Below are 17,989 nucleotides of genomic sequence, written 5' to 3'. Positions count from 1 at the left end.
GAGTTTTGTCCTGCTCATCAACTGCATATGAAACCTGGACTGAGTGACTCCACCCCCCTGACATTCCAAACAGGAAGTACCTGCTGGTTCTAAGAAGCTAAAAAAAAAAGTAGACTTCTATTGAGGAATAAACAGCTGTCACTCATATTTGTCACAATAACCATTCTTGCTTATTCTATTTTTGTTTCCATAATATTTTCTAAGATGCAATTATGAAATTTATAAACTGGCCAATCAGAGGCCTCAATAAAAGTACGTGGTCTCACGCCAAATGTTTGAACTGTTCTGTGTAACCCGCTTCGCTTCCAAGGGTTAGGGGTGTGGCCTTCCAACAAGCTCACTCCAGATTAGTCTGAGCGGTTGCCATGGGAACGTTAAGTCAGACCGAGTTGAAGCAATCACTGTTTACTGAGGATTTCTGGCTCCAACATGGCGATGCCCATATCGTGAAAAAAATGGCGGCTGAATTGCCTTTAATTTGTTGGAGCTGACAATAATAACTTTCTATGGGTGCTCACTCAGTCCAGTTCTCATTTACAGTCACTGGTCACAATGAGACAAAAACTTCACGATTATTTAGTTAGCTTTCTAACTATTATCACATAAAAACAATTATAATACTTTCTGCCAGTTTTTTCCGAAGCACAAACAAGATCTTCCGCCGTCTAATGAATGCTGCAAAAAATATAAAAATAAAAATAAATAAACAAAACCTCTAAATTATTGATGATATGGTTAGGGGAAGCACTCAAAAGCCTTTAAAATGCAAATCTAAGACAAATAATAAAAACAAAAACTAACAAAAAAAAACAACTGAAAATACTCTCCACCTCCACCTGAAAGGAAACAGCAAAATAAAACCTTTGTCCAGTGCAAGGGACATTTAAAGTTGGCTTAAAGATGGTTAAAACAGACAATAATAAAGAGATGGGAACAAACAATTACTTTGCATATACCAAATAAAAACAGTAAATAAGTAATAAATACAACAGACGCAGCCACAGTTCCAAGAAATAAAAAAGCAAATAATGGAGGAACAATAGCTTACGATGAAGTGAAGTCGGCAAAACAGTACAATACCTTTAACTCTAATGTCCGGATTGTGAGCTTTGAGAGGGAGGAAAAAAATCAGAAACAAAGGAGAAATAAGAAAGAATACAATTTAGTTCAGAAAAAAGTCAACAGGTTCAAGAGAGAAACTGATAGACAGAAAAGTGAGGACAGATACAATTCAAAAATGTCTAAAATCTTCTCAAAATCCACTGGAGTCACAAAAGCTGACATCTGATGTGCGACTTTAGGTGAGAATAAGACACTTAGGTAACGTTAGTTTTCAGTCATGAGGTGAAAATGTGAAATGGAAACCAGCCTTCCATTAGGTCAAAGTATCTCCGTAACTCAAAGGGAAGAAAAAAAAAAGGTGACGTAATGAATAAATACGCGAACCCCTCATAAATCTGTATTTATTGTTTTTTTTCATTGTCAGTGGCTATTTGAAACATAATAGAAAATATTTTGTTTTCGAAGATTCCTCTTAGCTTTTTCAAAACAAATGCTAAATTAAAACAAAAATCAATAACCTGAATGAAAACAACCTGTCTCTGCAGGAGGAGACGTTTGTATTAATGCTTTACCAGTTTCAAACGTTGTATGATCAACAAAATATAAAGGGAGTCCAGTTTTACCAAGTGTCTGTAGAAACGTCCCTCCCTGCTCCCTAATCCCTAAAACAACAGGATATTCCAATTCCCTGGATTTTAAAGACCCAGTCCTATATCTTTTCATGTTGCAGCAGCAGATCTCTAGAAATTGGCCCTTGATTTGTGGGTAGAACTGTTGGCACGGGGTAAGTCTGCCTCTACTTGCCATCATCCATCTGTGGACACGCTCTTCTCAAGCTTAAAGCCCCTCACAACCCCAACCTAACGTTAGCAGAGCAAAAACCGGCGAGCAATATTAGAGCTATTTATTCAGCCGTACAATTTGGTGCCAGATGCCAGGTCAGAATGCAGAGAAGCATTGAGCTTTTACATCACAGCTCCAAGCTTTTTCAAGCAACATGTTTGCTCTGTTCCGGAGTCACAACGCTTTGAATGAAGAAGCATTCAGAAAATGCAATTTTCGAGCTTCAATTGTATATCTGTTTTCCGTCTTGAGAAAAAGGCCACAGGAAACTGTTAAAAACACAATATTCCTTGGAGTGGATCTTTATGCAATTCATGCACTATAATTTTTTTTGTTCTTCAAATGCCACATAGGATATCACCCATTTGCAGAAGCAAAAACCTAATAAATACAAACATTTAATGAAGACTAAATATGTGTTCTGATGATGAAAACTTAAAGAAATGTACGGTACGTTTTTTCAAATGTCATTTCAAACACAATGGTCTTTATTTGCAAAGTGAGCATTGATGCACATAGTCTTTTGCAGAGACTCCTGGGAAAATTCCATGGCACTGGATTTTGGAAGTGTAGATTTAGCCACCCTGACCAAACGACTAATGCCCTTCAGAGTGCAAAACCAGAGTGTAGTGAAGGGATTCGGACACGACGCTGGTCTCTGGGACGAGCGGTAGGAAGATTGAAGTCCGTCTGTTTCTTTATGTTTAACTAAAGACTATTTTTCTGTTGATGATCAACTGAAACAAGAGTAACACATGATGGCGATCTGTGAAAAACACAGATATTTCACCACACTGGCACTGCTTTCAGAAGATTTTCCAGTTCTCAGTATGCTTTGTGTCTCTTTAACACACAGACTTGTGCAGTTCTTCCCAAACCAAACTGTGACAGTGTGCTGTCCTCGGGATTTCTGCTCTGCTGCTTTTAACATCTGCTTTGCCTGCTATCTACGCAGTGAGACGTTTACTTCAACAACAAGGAAAAAATAACCAAAAACGGGTATTTTGTGTAATTCACACTCCTGGCTGGAGTGAGAACCCAGAATCCCAGATGAGTTAAAGAACAGACATGAGAGATGGAGGATTGGTGCTCAGAAATAAGAGGACCTTCCTGGCGATGAGAAATGGGAGATACCTGGTGGGGGAAGTGCATATAAGCAGTGATAGCTGATGAAAACGCAGAGGGGGATTTTCAAAATGCAACCATATGTCTCTCAGACGGTATAATATGGACCCTATTGCTTCTGTGCTTCCCTTTGAGGGGAAACAGACTTTTGAATATGCAGGGAGAAGAATGAGGGGCTGGAATGTGTTTTACGACAGATGCTGTAATTTAGGACATGTCACTGCAAAGGAGTGTCTCTGTTCTCCACAGATTGAGCTTTCAGCTTTACGTTTCTGTTTACCAGGGCAGTAAGGATGGGTTAATTTTGGTAGCAATTTTTGGCATGGATTTTTGCAAGGTGGGTTATACTTAAATACACTATCTCTATCAATAGTTTACACAAAACGGACAACAAACATAGAAAATTGGGCGAAAGAGCTCAGTTTGTCAAAAATCTATTCCTTTGAAAAGTCATTTTTTGATAAACGTCATTATCGCTTCTGCTTGACCCACTACGCATTTTCTAGAACACTTAAATAGGGCTGGGTCACATGCTGCACATTTTAAAAATACATTACGGAACAAATTAAAAAAGGGGCCCATACTTTTTTTTTCAGTTGCAAAATGAAACGGAACAAAAATAAGTGGGATAACCTTCATAGGTACTTCAAGGATGATCACAAACACAAATGGTTGAGTTAGATGGAAGTTTTTCAAATGTTTCCAAAACTTTCCAGGCTAAGTCTGGTTAAAAATACTACAAAAATGTACACTGACTATCTTTCTCTGCACTTTTTAAATTCATAGTCTGTGTGTTTGGGGAATCTGTCATCCACTCACCTATGTTGCAGTGCTCCCCTGTCCATCCCTGGTCACACTCACACTTCCCGTCCTTGCAGACGCCGTTCTTGCTGCAGAGGGGATGGCAGGCCTTCTGGTCACACACAGTCCCTGTCCAGCCCTCCTCGCAACGGCACACACCGCCGTAACACACCCCATGGGTCCCACAGTCTACCTCACACACTTCTGTAAGAGAAACAAATACATGTTTGAATTAAATACAAGCAAACATTACATGCATTTTTGTAAAATTTAACATTGGGATTAGAAAAACACAGTCGACTCAACGTCTCCAGACTCCATCTGTCTGTGTGTCTTTTGAAAAAATTCCTCCAAATTTTTCAGACATTGAAGACCCACTCTAATGAAAATTGTGTTTTTGGTGTTTTTAACATGTTCCTGCTGCATTTTTCTCATGATGGGAGGACATTTATAAAGAAAATTAAGATAAAAACTGTATTTCTAAGTATTTTTTGTTCAAATTATTATGATTCAGGAGCAAAAAATGCAGTTGAAAAAAGCTTGTAAGTGTGACGTACAAGTTACTACGGCTCCCTGCTCCACTTCATTTGGATGCATCTGCTTGTAGACGCCTTGATCTATGTACGTCTTTGATTTTCTCATCTGAGCTGGAATCTGGACCAAAACTGTTTTTTTGTTGCATCTTTAATGTTGGGTTGGGGGGGGGGGGGGATCAAGTACTGTAAGCTATTGGGAGAGCGTTTAAACAGATGGACAATTGGAAGCAGGGGCGGGCTTGCTCTGCACCGACTGTCCTGCACACGACTCGGAGGCAAATTTAGAAATAAATGACTGTCGCTCTGCAGAAAGTATGTCAAGAAAATTCATTTAAAAATAAATTTTGGCTAAAAGTTAGCATAATTATAATTAAAAGACAGCTGGGAACACTTTTAGAAGAGATCAAAAGATGGTAGGAGTGGGACTTTAAGCAAAAATACAGTAAATGCAGTACAAGCACAATAACTTTAAATAAAAAAAAAAAAATGTTGCTTCTGGAATAAAAGTTATTGTAGGACTTGTTCAAAAATATAAAGACAAAAATACCAAATAACGTCAAAAGTAAACCCAAGACTCTACAGTCATCTTAACATGGTTTCTTAATGAATTTTTTCTTCTCATCTTTATCAAAAATCATGTCTGGATAAAAGAAATATTGAAGGAATTGATGTATGCATCTATCTCCTGCAGGATACCAAAAAAATGCTGTGAAAATCTGCATCTCATTCAGAATACTACTGCTAAAATTTGGAACAGAACCAGGGCAAATGACCAGATCACCCTTGTTCTTGCATTTAAAATAAGATGTCATCAATGCTGGTAGAATCTGGAGTCAGAACCGAACCTCTTTGGCTGTACTGCACACGAATGCAACCAGATTCCTGATGAACTCAAACATGTTCCAACTAAATCAAATTGAAATCCCAAACTTTGCTCTTTCTCCTTTGCTGAACATGTTGCACCATCTAAATGCCACATTTCTAAATTCAGGTCTTCTACGCGTTTTCTTTTTCTTATTTCCTTTATATTTGAACAGGTTTCATCAGCATACTATTGCTGTAAAAACCTTTTATGACTTAAGAGCTTTGAACTGCTTTAGCATCAAAAGGTGCTATACAAATAAAGTGACCTTGTCTTAAAAAGGTAATAAAATTATGGTTTTGTTCCAAACCGCATCTTTTCTATGAATACCTGACAAGCCAAGTCATATTTCATTTGGAAGTATCATTTCATCAAATCTCATAAAAAAAGGAAGTACAAACAGACAAGCCCTTATAAGGAGCCAGACTAAGAACGGTTCTGCTGCCCCGTTTAAGCAAAAATTTAAAACAACAGGCAGCGGGAACTGATGTGACCGCGGCCCAACCAGGAGCCAGGCTTAGGGTCGGAGATCACAGGCCTCTTTCCACTGGGATGCGGCAGGTTCAGCTTGAAAAGATATAGGACTGACCTCAAAGGGGTCGTGCCATGCGATGTGGCGATGGTCAGAGGCTGGTGCCTGAATCCATGGAAACGGACTCTAACCATTGGGGCTTTACATGTCACCTCAAAGAGTGAGAAAGAGCTTGAGCTGGTGCTGGAGGCTGAGTGGTACCGGCAGGGGAGAGATGGCTCACCTCTCTGCACAGTTTGGGATCTAAAACCCAACTTTATGAAGGTTGGACTTTATTCCACTCTGCAGTTCCCCATGGGGAGAAAATGTGGGCTGGTGGGGGGTTTGGTTATGGCCCCTCAGCTGTCAAGTGATGTGGTTCACACCCTAGTCCTGTCATGTGACCTTCGGCTGTGTGTCTTGGACACCAGAATGAAAAGACGGGGGAGCTTTCAACTGACCTCTACCTGGTGGGGAGTTGGATTCACTGGTGCAGGGGGGAGCTCGGACAGACTTGACAAGCCAAAAGGTTATCTGTTGGGAAGGCTTGGCGGACCACTATCATAAAAGGGTCTTCAGCTCCCACATCCGGGGGTGCTTTAACAGAGAGGACGGACAGAGTCTGGGGACGTCGAGTCTGAGTGGACCATGTTTTCCTCCCCCATTGTCAATGCAGCTGTTCAAGCTGTGGTCTCTGGCGATGGGGTCGCAATCCGTGACCCTCAAGGTGAAGAAGGAGTCTGCAGAATTCGAACCTCCAAGTCGGAGGCCATGGTTCTTGACCAGAAAAAGGTGGTTTGGCGACGAGCTGTTGCAACTCCCTCTGCTCATGAAGAGGCATCTTAAATTCAATTGTTGATGCTCCCCACAATTTTAAAACTGAGTTTAGGCCATCCTAGTGTAGAAGCTCCACTAAGATCCTTTCCATTGTATCAAATGACAGCTCTGTTGCTGCGGGGAAGCTTCCTGTCAATAAGCCAGGTGCAACAGCCTCAGAACTGCAGGCGCTCCACTTAAAAGCTCACTTATCTGCATAATTGGACTCATGCAGCCAATTGTCTTAGCAATGTAAATCTAAGTTGTTTTATGATTTACATCTGCTAAATAATCCAGTTTTCTTGCACATCTGTGTTCCGCACTCTACAAAATAAAGCAGCTGTTTGAACATGAGGAGGGTGGGGTGATTGAACTCAGCCATGAGCAGCACAAACTAAAGCCGACAGAGACGAGGTAAGACGCATACATGGAGAAATTCATTCTATCAAGCCCATAATAATTTGAATATTTGACTTTTTTTGTGACTGGGAAACGTTTTTGTGAACCCCTAGATGTAAGAGAAGTCTGGACAAATTCTAGTTAAACTGAAGAGTGTTTTGTGTATGTTTTCGGAAACAATTTCTGTCTGGGTTACTGTAGCTGACTGCGGAATAAAGGTCATATTGCCAAACTCCGATGAGACACCAATGCGCCTTAAGGGCTATTCCCGTGTTCCTAGTTGTGCATGTGAGTTTGATGAGTGTGCATTTGAATGTTTGGACAAGCATAAAAAAAAGTATTTTAAAGTTTTTTAAAGTATTTCTGATAACATTTTTGACTTGATCCACATGCATATGCATTTTTCAAAGAAAACAAAGCTACGCTAGACGTGTTTTTGACAGGGTAGCATGCAGTATAACAGCCTGAGGCAAAGGAAGAAGAAGCCAGAACATACAAAACATCATTCCTGTGGTTTTCCCCACGCTTTCTGCATAGTCTGAATTCTGTTTTCTCAAACGTGAGGCTCTCAACACCATAAATAACAAAACAGCATTTATCAGAAAAAAAATAAACAATCAAAACTTATGCAAAAAAAGTGACCTCCAAAAAATTACGCCTGTCAGTCATCAGAAAGTGATTTGGGATAATGTTGTTTCACAAATTTAATACCTTGTAGGAATGATTTATTTACAATACCTTCTACCAACAGGGACGTGTGGTTGATCTTTAACAGAACCAGAACATTTCTTTAGGATCTATTCAAAGAGCTTTATCAGCTATTATCAGTGAACTGGACCCTCCTAAAAAGTTAAAGCTTGATGTCTCTAGACACTGATTTCCTGATATTTTGGGAGTTTAAAAGTCTTGGATGAACTGAAAATATAAATTTCAGTTTTGCTACTTTCTAAAAAGAAATAAAACTTGATGGATAGATGCTGACCATGTAAATTTACTGGACTTATTGGACATTTGTTACAGACCCACTCAGAAAAAAAAATATTTTTAACATGTTATTGTGGTATTTTTCTGATGATGGAGGACATGTATCAGGAAAATTAAGCTTAAAATGGCATTTCTGAGTATTTTTTATTTTAAATAGTTTTGAAACAGGAACAGATGAAAAAAATGCTGTTTGAAAAATAGCTTATATGTTAAAAAATGTACAATGTCTAGCTGATATTTGACTCAAAACTGTGAGACTGGACGTCAATATACGCGGAAAAAGGGAGAACAATTGTGGTTCTTTGCGTAAAATCTTCACAGATGTAGGAATAAAGCCCCAAAGAACACGAAAATCAACGTAGAACATGAAGAGTGCATGATTATTGTGCTGTTTACATGCAATTTATTAGTGACTTTGGCGTCAACTATGTACTTTGAACGCAATTTGTGAGCTGCATAACGAGACATATAAACTGTACATTGTCGTACATGGGTGAAAAGTCCATTAAACATCCGTGCACCGGTCATGGAAAGCCAGAAATTTACATATGCATCTCGCAAAAATCATGCACAACTGCATAAGATTTATGTAACAACTATGTAAAACCAGCGAAAACTGGATAATTCTCAACCAACCAAAAATTTTCAACAGCTCAAAACTTAATTTATGTACAGACCCGTTGGACATCTGTGCACATTGACGAATGACGAACGCAAGACACACTTATGAATTACATATTAAGTTAGCGGTGTGAGGGGGTGTGAGCTAGCAGGAGGGCATATAATCAGTTGTGGGTGAGGGGAAGTGGGGGTGGGGTTGCTTCACGCCAATGGTCCCACCTACAACTCAAGGCAAATTCCTATTTAACCACTGGGAATGCTTTTAGAATAGTTCAAAAGATAATCAGAGTGGGTCTTTCAGGTAAAATATACATTTTGTCAAAAGTTATCATTTAAATATATTGTATCATTTGATCTAACTTTATTGTAAATTGCCAACATAAGTTGCAGCATAAAGAAATTATTGCATACTAAGAGGTTCCTCTAATGTATTCTGCAGCATTGCATAGAAAACAGTGGATGAACAAACACTTTGGGTGTGTCCTGTTGATTCTGCTCAGTCATATAATATTATCCAATCTGTCAATTCCTTTTATATTTAACTTTTGTCTGCTTTTCTTAATGTTATGCAATGCCGTAAAATTGACTTTTTTTGTGCAAAATATCATTCAAATGAACAATGACAGATAGAAGTTGCCCTCACCTAAGGAGCAGTCTGGCCCCGTCCAGTTCTGGTCGCAGGTACAGGTGCTGGTCTCCGCGCTGTAGGTGCCGTGACCTGAACATTGGTCTGGACACATGGCCTTGGCGATCTCGCAGCTGGCTCCGCCCCAGCCCGGCTGACAGTGACACTCCCCGTGTATGCACACCCCATGGGAAGAACAGCTGGGCTCTATGCAGTCCACTGGAGACGCAGAAGGAATTCATAATTTACTATAAAGTTCACAGACAAGTGAGCCAGGCTGTGCAGTCAGGGTCAAATGTGACCTTCATTTCCATGTAGATTTCTTCCATGTACCTCATCATTAAAACCATGCGGCACATGTAAGTACAGGCTAAGGACACAGTTTTCTATTGAAGATCCGATTCTGCAGGCATGCAGCTTCTTAGGACACTACATAGCCACCCTTCTGTCTGCATTTTGTAGACCTTAAAGCATTTAAATTTGTGCTCTTAAAGTCACAGATCCAGGAGTCTGTGTTCATCGGCTAATTTATCCTACACTGCTGACATTCATATCGTGGGACCTGCTTTAGCCAATAACCTGTCAGCAGATGGACTCTATGGATGTGTAATCAATTGTCAGATCAGAGTAAATTCATTTGTCTGTGTGGAGGCTAAACCACTTTAATAGGCTAGAAGCAGAAGGTGACTTCAGTAGATACAAGTTATTGGACTTGCTTTAAATCTATGTACTTTGTCACAGGCTAGATTTTTCTGTGTGAGAATAAAAAGGCTCCTTAGAGCAATAAATAAATTGCATAATACTGTAAGAAAGAATGCTATTTGCTTTAAAATATTGATGTTTTTCCTAAAATATTTATACAGAACTGGAATCTGTAATTATTTACATCATTGGTCCCAAAACCCCCCACCGGGCCATGAACCGGTACCAGTTTGTGGTACAGTTGTTACTGGACGGCATACAAAAAAAAAAAAAAAAAAAAAAACACAACCGACTTTTTTTTTCTGTTTTATTTCTGATCTGGTTCTAGAGGAATTTATACTGTGGAAACCTACTGTATTCTCAACCACATCCATCTCATTTTTTAAGTGAAGTTCCTCCGCCAAAAATCCATCGGCTACTTTCTTAAAGCGACTGCGAAAAAATATCCAACCTAGCGAAGTTCACAAAAAGAAACATATTTGGAAAGTTTCCTAGTACAGAAAGGACTCATTGAACAAAAAGAAAAGAGCATTTGACTTCAAAATAAAACAAATCTGCATTTAACAGACACTAGCTAGAAGTATGTACTCCAAATTAGAATAGTTGTTCCCACACACTATAATAATGCATACTATTAAGCAACTGGCTGTCTAATGTTAACAAGATATTTCTAATAAAGTTGCTTAAATAATAGATTTACGTTAATTGTTTTCTTTAGAAAATAGCAGTTTTAGTGACAGTTTTTTTCACTGTTTATCAATAGCACATTAAAAGTTGGACGAGGCTAAAGTAGCCGTCTGGTTTGTAGCTTGCACTTTGACAGCTAGGGGGTGAGGGATAATCTATATCACATTTTAATGGTTCTTACACAAATCAAATCGAATCAAATCAAATCAAATCAAATCAAATCAAATCAAATCAAATCGAATCAAATCAAAATGCTTAAAATGCTTTTCAATTGAAAAACAAAGACAGACTGAAATTAAAAAATTTAAGACACATTCTATGACAAAATGATTACTTATTACAAAAGTAACTTCAAAAAGAAACAAAAATCTTGGCTCTGCTGTGAGGAAACAGTATATTGGGAATCTCCTCATACCAGGAGCCAGCTGAGTCACAGGAACAGTGGCTGTACAAATATTCAGAAAACATGCAAAACGTTTAAAACTGTGGAGTAAGTGCAGCTAATCAAATGCAATTGAAAAAGTGATCTGAAAGACTCAGTGCCAGTTTTTCAGTTTGCGTTGTATCATAGGACGAGCCGCGATCAGCAACGATTAGGAACGGATGTTTATGAGACAAGAGTCTTCTCTTTACAAAGAGGAACACTTTTCATCTGGAAAACATTTAAAATAGCTGCCATTCTGTCTGAAAGGAAGCTCTGACAAACCTCCGGAAAAGACAATCCTTCATCTCAGACGGTACAGGCTGTCGTTATGTCAGGTATTAAAATTCTTGACAGAGAAGCTTGAAAAAAAAAAAAAGCTGAACATGACGCATCACATAAAAGCCAACGACTTATATCACGGTAATCCCAGCTTTGCTACAAATAAAGAAAACGTTAAAATGTCCAGTAACAGCAGAAATCAAGACACTCATAAAATGAAAGTTACAGCTCTGTAAAAGTGAGACGTTCCAGCTGGGTTTGGCCTCACAGCCTGAAGACACTTTGGATACGACACCACCGATGTCCATCAAGATACATCTAATTAAAGATTAGCAGAAGATTCTTGAGCTGGGAACATCATCTTGAACATAAAATAAGCTTAACAACAAAAGGATTGAAACTGTCTTTAGGCTGTGGACTCAAACCCTCCTGGAACATCTAATTTTCATAGAGCTGTAACTTAAATCTGTAAGTTTTTAATCCCAATTCTTATCTCGGAGAAGAAACCATGATAACATTCTCACTAATCTTTGTACGCATGTCCTTAAAATAGGTTCTTCTTACCCTCGTCGCAGTTTTCCCCCTTGTAACCAGTGTTGCAGATGCAGGCACCCACGATGCATATGCCATGGCCTCCACAGTGGATGTCGATGCACTGGTTGGACGGGACGTCACACTCTGTGCCTTTCCAGCCGCTGTAACACTGGCAACGGCCGCGGGAGTACTGACCGTTGCCACTGCAAAGCACCGGACACGCAGCTGCATCGCAAACAGGAAGGTTTCAGTTTGTTGACTTAAACCACAAAAATATACATTTTTACACTAAAGGGAGTGTGTGATACAGCTGCAGAAGCTACACACTGGGTATTTGATGCATATTCAAAACGCGCTAAACCTGCGTTCTTGAACACACGTTTAGCCCATGGGGTTCACACTGGACCAGCAGGCAGGCGCATCTTCTTCTTTTTCTACTGTTTACTAGTGCATGTTCAGCTTGAAGAGACTTGGCGTGAAATGTGGAAGCGGTGCAAATCTTGCTCCAGGCCTTTCCTTTCAGAGCTTTATTCCAACATTTGCAAGGCTTATAATTCCGACCGGACAAAAACCGCAATATTAATTTCTTCTCCAAGATTAACTTTCAAATGGTTGTCAGCTGAATAAAAAGGGTCGCCATCCATACATCACTAATCTATGTGCCTGATAGGCCAAAGTTTTACTTTCAACGTGCGCTCCACGGCTCTACGTATAATCGCCACGGGTTTTGTCAACCTCCATAGCTACACGTGAATGTGAGAGTTTGTAAACTTGGAAGCTGAAAATGCAAATGTACAACTTAATGTAGACAAGTGGCCACTTAAACAAGCTTTCCCAATGCCAGTGCAAGCGTAGCTTAAACATAACTTGAGTTGTCTCTATTATTGCGATGTGTTTGCAGATCACATTGATTGTTTCTAATAATACAGTAATGACGGAGACACACAACTGATATAGTTTTATGTAACATTTAAGGTTTCAAAAAGTCTTTTAGCTTTAAAAGTTGAAAGTGAAATGCCAACATAACCAGAGGTATAACTTAATTGTGGAACTCCTTGTAATAAATACTTGTAACATTGTTTATGCAGTAGTTTAGTGGAACTTGTCCCGGCTTTCAGTAAACTTCTTACACAGTAAAAAAAAAAAAGAATTTAGTTTTTGTACATTTTCAGGTAAATTGTGCTATAATTGTGTTTTATAGTAAAAAAAAACATATGTGAAAAAGAAGAAGCAAGTTTAACTAAATAAATGGATTTAATCATTGCCATAAAAACAGTTTCCAAATTCTTAGAGTAAATTGTGCTCAAATGCTCAAAAAGGCCTTGGACTAATAAGTGTTAACACGAATTATTTATCATAGAATTGATTATATTGCTTATTATTGTTGAATACAAAAATTGTTGTTGAATACAAAATTATAGCTCCGGGGAAAGTCGGATTTTGACATAATTTTGTTGAATTGTATGAAAATGTTTTTTCATAACCATCACAGCAGCTACAATAGAAATGGGAACAGCCTCCAGATTTATGCACAGATCCCAGACAAAGAGCGCACTGCGAGTAAACGGGGCATTTAAACCGCCATCGGGTTGCACAGGTCACAGCCACTGCTGGGATAACAACCTTGCTACAGTTCCGGGCACTCCGTGGGTGGCAAAGTGTTTTTGTGTGTGTGCATTTACCTCGAGAGCAGTCGGGCCCCAGAAAACCGGGGAAACAGTGGCATATTCCTGAGAGGCAATCGCCGTTTCCGTGACAATTCTGAGGACACTCCATAATTGAGTCTGATTAAGAGAGAGGGGGAAAGAGTGAGCGGCACATAACTTACAGCTGAAAATTAATCGGCAGAATGAAACTGCAACTGCATATCTTCATAAATAACATAGGCATTTTGAATACATGCACACACGCACACACACACACACTGAGAGACCTCTCGTCTGTGGCTTCTGTAATTACAACCAGTCAGCCCCATCAACCTTTTCAACATCCAATTACCCTGCTGTCTCTCTAGCTCCCTCTCTTTCTCTCAAACAATATTCATAACCCCCCAGCACACACACACACACAGACACAGGAGCTAACATACATCCCTGTGATTACTTCTCAACGCACAAGTGTTTATGAATTTCTTCAACCGTGAAGATGCCAGCGGTGTGTGTATGAGTATGCACATCACGAAGGGACGACTCATGACTGGGGAAACACGTGTGCATGCATACGCAGCACATTTCTACGCCTACTTTCCGTGTTTCGCACCTGGACTTAATCTCCAAGAAAAAATATTGAAAGAGGCCAGCATTTTGACACATTAAATTTATTCTGGAAAATAAGAAAGAATGCAGTTCTGGCTGACTAACAAATGGAGTCACACAGGTTCTGTGCCTTCGTCTTATAACTATCACACAATATTACTGTCAAGTACCTTATTCTAAAGTGAGGTACAGTTTCATTTAGTCAAAAAAAAAAATCCAATGATCTCCAACCCCAAAAGATGTCAATGGAAAATGAATTTAGAAAAAACACAAAAAGAAAAACGATAAATATGGAAAATCTTTGTTTTAACCTCCAACTCTAATCATCTTATGATCTATTTTAAAATAGCTCCCTGTGGTCTTTTAATTATAATTATGCAGTTTTTAGTCAAAATTAAAGGAAAAAAAAACCTCTGTCACAGGGTCACAAGACATAGTTTCTGCAGAGCGACAGGAGTTACTCAAACATTTGCCTGTGAGTTGTGAGCGGGAGTCTCCTGGAAACAGGTTTTTTCTTGGAGGTTTTCCTTACCGAGAAGGAGGGTCTAAGGTTAGGAATGACAGTTTTAGATAAGTCTGGCTAGTTTAGCAATCAGATTTTGTATTTTATAACTGATAACTGTATGTTTTGGACAATTACTGAAGCCTGTTGCAAAAACTGGGTTGTAGGGCTTAATAAAACTAAATTGAAGAGAATGGAGCAGAGCAGGGAGCTTGTGGCCAGCCCAGCGTTTTTTTTTTTTTTTTTAACGTAAAATACAACCTTGTTCAAAATGCATTTCTTCATCTCCTTCTGATTCACACCAATTTAAATAAGGAAATCAATTTGAAAAATCCTGTTCAAATGTTTTTGTTCTTGCAAAATGTTTCATGAAAATGATTCTGAAAGATACAAAGGTCCTCAGGATGCTTCTCTTTGGGCGTTTGCGGTGTGCATTCTTTAAAGTCAAAGAAAGTACATTTTTGACTCCGTCTCAGTTAGCCCCCCCCCCCCCCCCCCCCCCTCAGTTCTGTATCACACAGAGAACACATCTGCTCACTGGTAGCAGTAGATGGCTGGTAAAACTAAACTGAAACCTGTGTACAAGTTTGCCCACAACTGGATATTTTCCTTGCCTGAACCCTAAACTGACAGTTTTTTGTGTATCTTCTCGGTGAGTGTGTGTAGTAATGTCAGACAGCATATTAAATGTAGTCTTGGCTCCTAAAGTGTTTCGTTTAATACTGGCTGACAGCTGTGGCACAGCAGCATTTGATAGTGATGACAGAGCTGTCCGTCTTGCTGAGAAATCTGTTTGCTGAAGTCTGAAATGTTCATCTGTCATGTCAAGTGTTTTAATCATGGAGATGTTTTCTATTTTCCCGATGACAGTGAAGCCCACGCCAGCGTGCCACACAACTGCAGGTTTGTCACGGTGTGAAAAAAGCAACAGATCATTTCTCAATAATGCCAAAGTTTTAATCTGTTTGAATCTACACATTGAGCCGTGTAGATGAATAACTTAGGGCTGTGTGAGGGTAACCTCATCATTGACGTGATCTTTATTTATTTGTGCGTCAAAAAAACTTTTGATTTTGATCACAGCCGGCCACAGCAAACAGTACCAGCTGGGGGCTGGAAACAGGAAGTAGATACACTGACCCAGATAATATATATAGAACAGAAACAGCAAAAATAAGAGTGGGGAGCAGAAATCAGTCAATTTTGAGTTACATTGTCTCAGAACATTTGAGCTGCCCATATTAAAACATGCTGAAAGCTGTTCATACAGCAAGAAATTGCATGCAGCATGAAACAATACTGTAGTATTTTATTTTGCCTATTGTTTTGAACCATTACTCCAAGTTCAAATCTTCATGGAAATAAAAAGTCCAGTATTAAAGAACGATAAAAAAGACTGCAATCAAAGAGTTATATAGGATATAGGCATGGCGAGGTGAACCCATTCTGTACAGGAGGAACTGCATGGAAAAGACTGATTGACAAGATCTACAGCCAATCAGGATGCAGAACACAATGCCATGTAAAAAACAAAAAACACACCATGCAATTTGGCAGTGAAAAAATCTGCAAAATAACAAGACCACAAAAAGTGAACTGAGTTACAACAACGGAACACCGCATTTTAATCTATTCATGAAGTTAAACTTTTATTATGTTGAAATTTTTTTTTTTCATAATAAACTTCTTTGAACCTCTAGAGAACAAAACCCTGTGGTTACAGATTTAGCATTAAAGTGACACAACAATAAACCTGTTTTTGGTATTTTCTTATAATTTCCTGCGCTGTTTTTCTAATGATGGAGGGCAAATGTGAAGAAATTTAAGCTTTTCTGAGCATTAATTTATTCAAATAGTTGAGAATTAGAAGCAGATGACAAAATGCCGTTGGAAAAAGCTTGTATGTGTGACGTAAGTGCAACAATTAGCGGGCCACAAGCTCCCTGCTCCATTCCATTCTGATGAGTCCAGTTGCAAAAGAAAAAAAGATGTGTTTGTCGATATTGTCCTCATCTGAGCTGGATGGATAGCTCCAATAGTTTTGTCGTGCCAGTAATGTCAGGTTGGGGTTGTGAAGGGCTGTAAGCTAGCAGGAGAGCGTGTAAACAGAAGGATGTCTAGAAGCAGGTACAGGCATATTCTCCGCCAGTCCCGCCCACAACTCGGAGGTTATTTTTCTAATGAACTCCTGCCACTCTCTTTGATTTAGGTTAAAAACCGCATATTCATACTTAAAAGACCACTGGGAAAGCTTTTAAAATAGATTAAAAGATGATCGGAGTGGAACTTTAACCTGGCTTGCCTCCATCAGCGGTGGGGTGTTCAGGACATACAGTACAGAAGTTTGGACACACCTTGTCATTTAAATGAAAGGGAAGGTGTGTCCAAACTTTTGGTCTATACTGTATGTCTTGTGTGGGCCATTATTTAGCAAACCAGGTGATTACATTGTAACAATAACAAGGTTTAACCTGTTCTCTTGGTTTACCCAAGCTGCAGTTTTCCTGTAAATGTCCTCTTGGAGGATTCTAACCTTTCAAACCAGGCCAATCAAAAAGGGCAGCTGGGATTTGGTCACTTGAGAGGAAATGAAAAAAGCACAGTAGCTGCAGTTGTCTGAGATGTCTCACCTATGATGATGGTGGCGTAGGAGACTTGTTCCGTGTTGCGTCCGTCGTTGTAGAACGCCAGATGCCAGATTCCAGTGTCCATGTAGTGAATGAAGCCAGCCTCGTGCACACTTACTGAGCGCGTGTGGCGAGTTCCTGCAGCGGACTCTTCCTCGTGATAACCGGCCACGTGAAAGAACAGAGACTCTTCGTCACTGAGCGCTCTTTTGTCTTTGGAAATGAGCCGACTGCCATCGAGCAGCTCCACAAAGTCGTACTGGAACACAGAAACGAACAAGGATGTAATCCTCACACATGACCTTTTCTCCAAACAAGAGCATCCGTTTCCCAAATACCAATCCGTGTCAGCCTCTAAATGTTGAACGTGACCCCAAAACACCTGGAGATAAAACATCCTGAACTTGCAAAACTCTGCAATCCACAAGCGAGACAGAAATATTGAAAATCACTGTCTGTGAGTAAAACATAGCAATACTTCCACCAAAAAAGCCAACAGTTAATTCAAATGTAAAATTTCAAGGAGACATTTAGAGATAAAAAATGGGGGTTGAGTACTTGATATTCAATGTTGGCCTACTGGGTAAAAATCTGTGCAGATTCTTTGACAGAAAATATGCTTTTTTTACACAGAAACACTATGTGCACCTTTCCAGCTTATGGTTATTTTTCTGGAAAAGAATCTTTAATTCATTGCTATCATTGGACCTCGACACTCTTGCTAGATTTTACATTCAACGGGTGAAAAGTAGTTTTCATTCAAGACACCTTTGAGGTACAAACTGACGGAAACC

At 39.4% G+C, this 17,989-nt stretch overlaps 1 protein-coding gene across 19 annotated transcripts in view; it reads right to left on the bottom strand.

The window, feature by feature from the left end:
- tenm3 (teneurin transmembrane protein 3) overlaps nucleotides 1–17,989 on the bottom strand; it is a 709,086-nt gene that overhangs the window by 73,908 nt on the left and 617,189 nt on the right. For 12 of the 19 annotated variants that reach the window (XM_078946824.1, XM_078946819.1, XM_078946845.1 and 9 more), the window contains 6 exons: nucleotides 17,199–17,454; nucleotides 13,494–13,595; nucleotides 11,842–12,036; nucleotides 9,204–9,404; nucleotides 3,850–4,035; nucleotides 1,081–1,107 (listed from right to left, as the gene is read on the bottom strand). In XM_078946824.1, the coding sequence (XP_078802950.1) occupies nucleotides 1,081–1,107; nucleotides 3,850–4,035; nucleotides 9,204–9,404; nucleotides 11,842–12,036; nucleotides 13,494–13,595; nucleotides 17,199–17,454 (967 nt within the window). The remainder of the gene's footprint in view (nucleotides 1–1,080; nucleotides 1,108–3,849; nucleotides 4,036–9,203; nucleotides 9,405–11,841; nucleotides 12,037–13,493; nucleotides 13,596–17,198; nucleotides 17,455–17,989) is intronic. The other 7 variants (XM_078946848.1, XM_078946849.1, XM_078946864.1 and 4 more) reach the window with 1 other exon arrangement.

The sequence above is a fragment of the Oryzias latipes genome, chromosome 1 (genome assembly GCF_053564925.1).
Source record: "Oryzias latipes strain Hd-rR chromosome 1, Olatipes_Hd-rR_3.1".
Classification (NCBI taxonomy): domain Eukaryota; kingdom Metazoa; phylum Chordata; class Actinopteri; order Beloniformes; family Adrianichthyidae; genus Oryzias; species Oryzias latipes.
The sequence above is the reverse complement of the archived record's forward strand: the minus strand, read 5'-3'. Positions and strand labels throughout refer to the sequence as shown.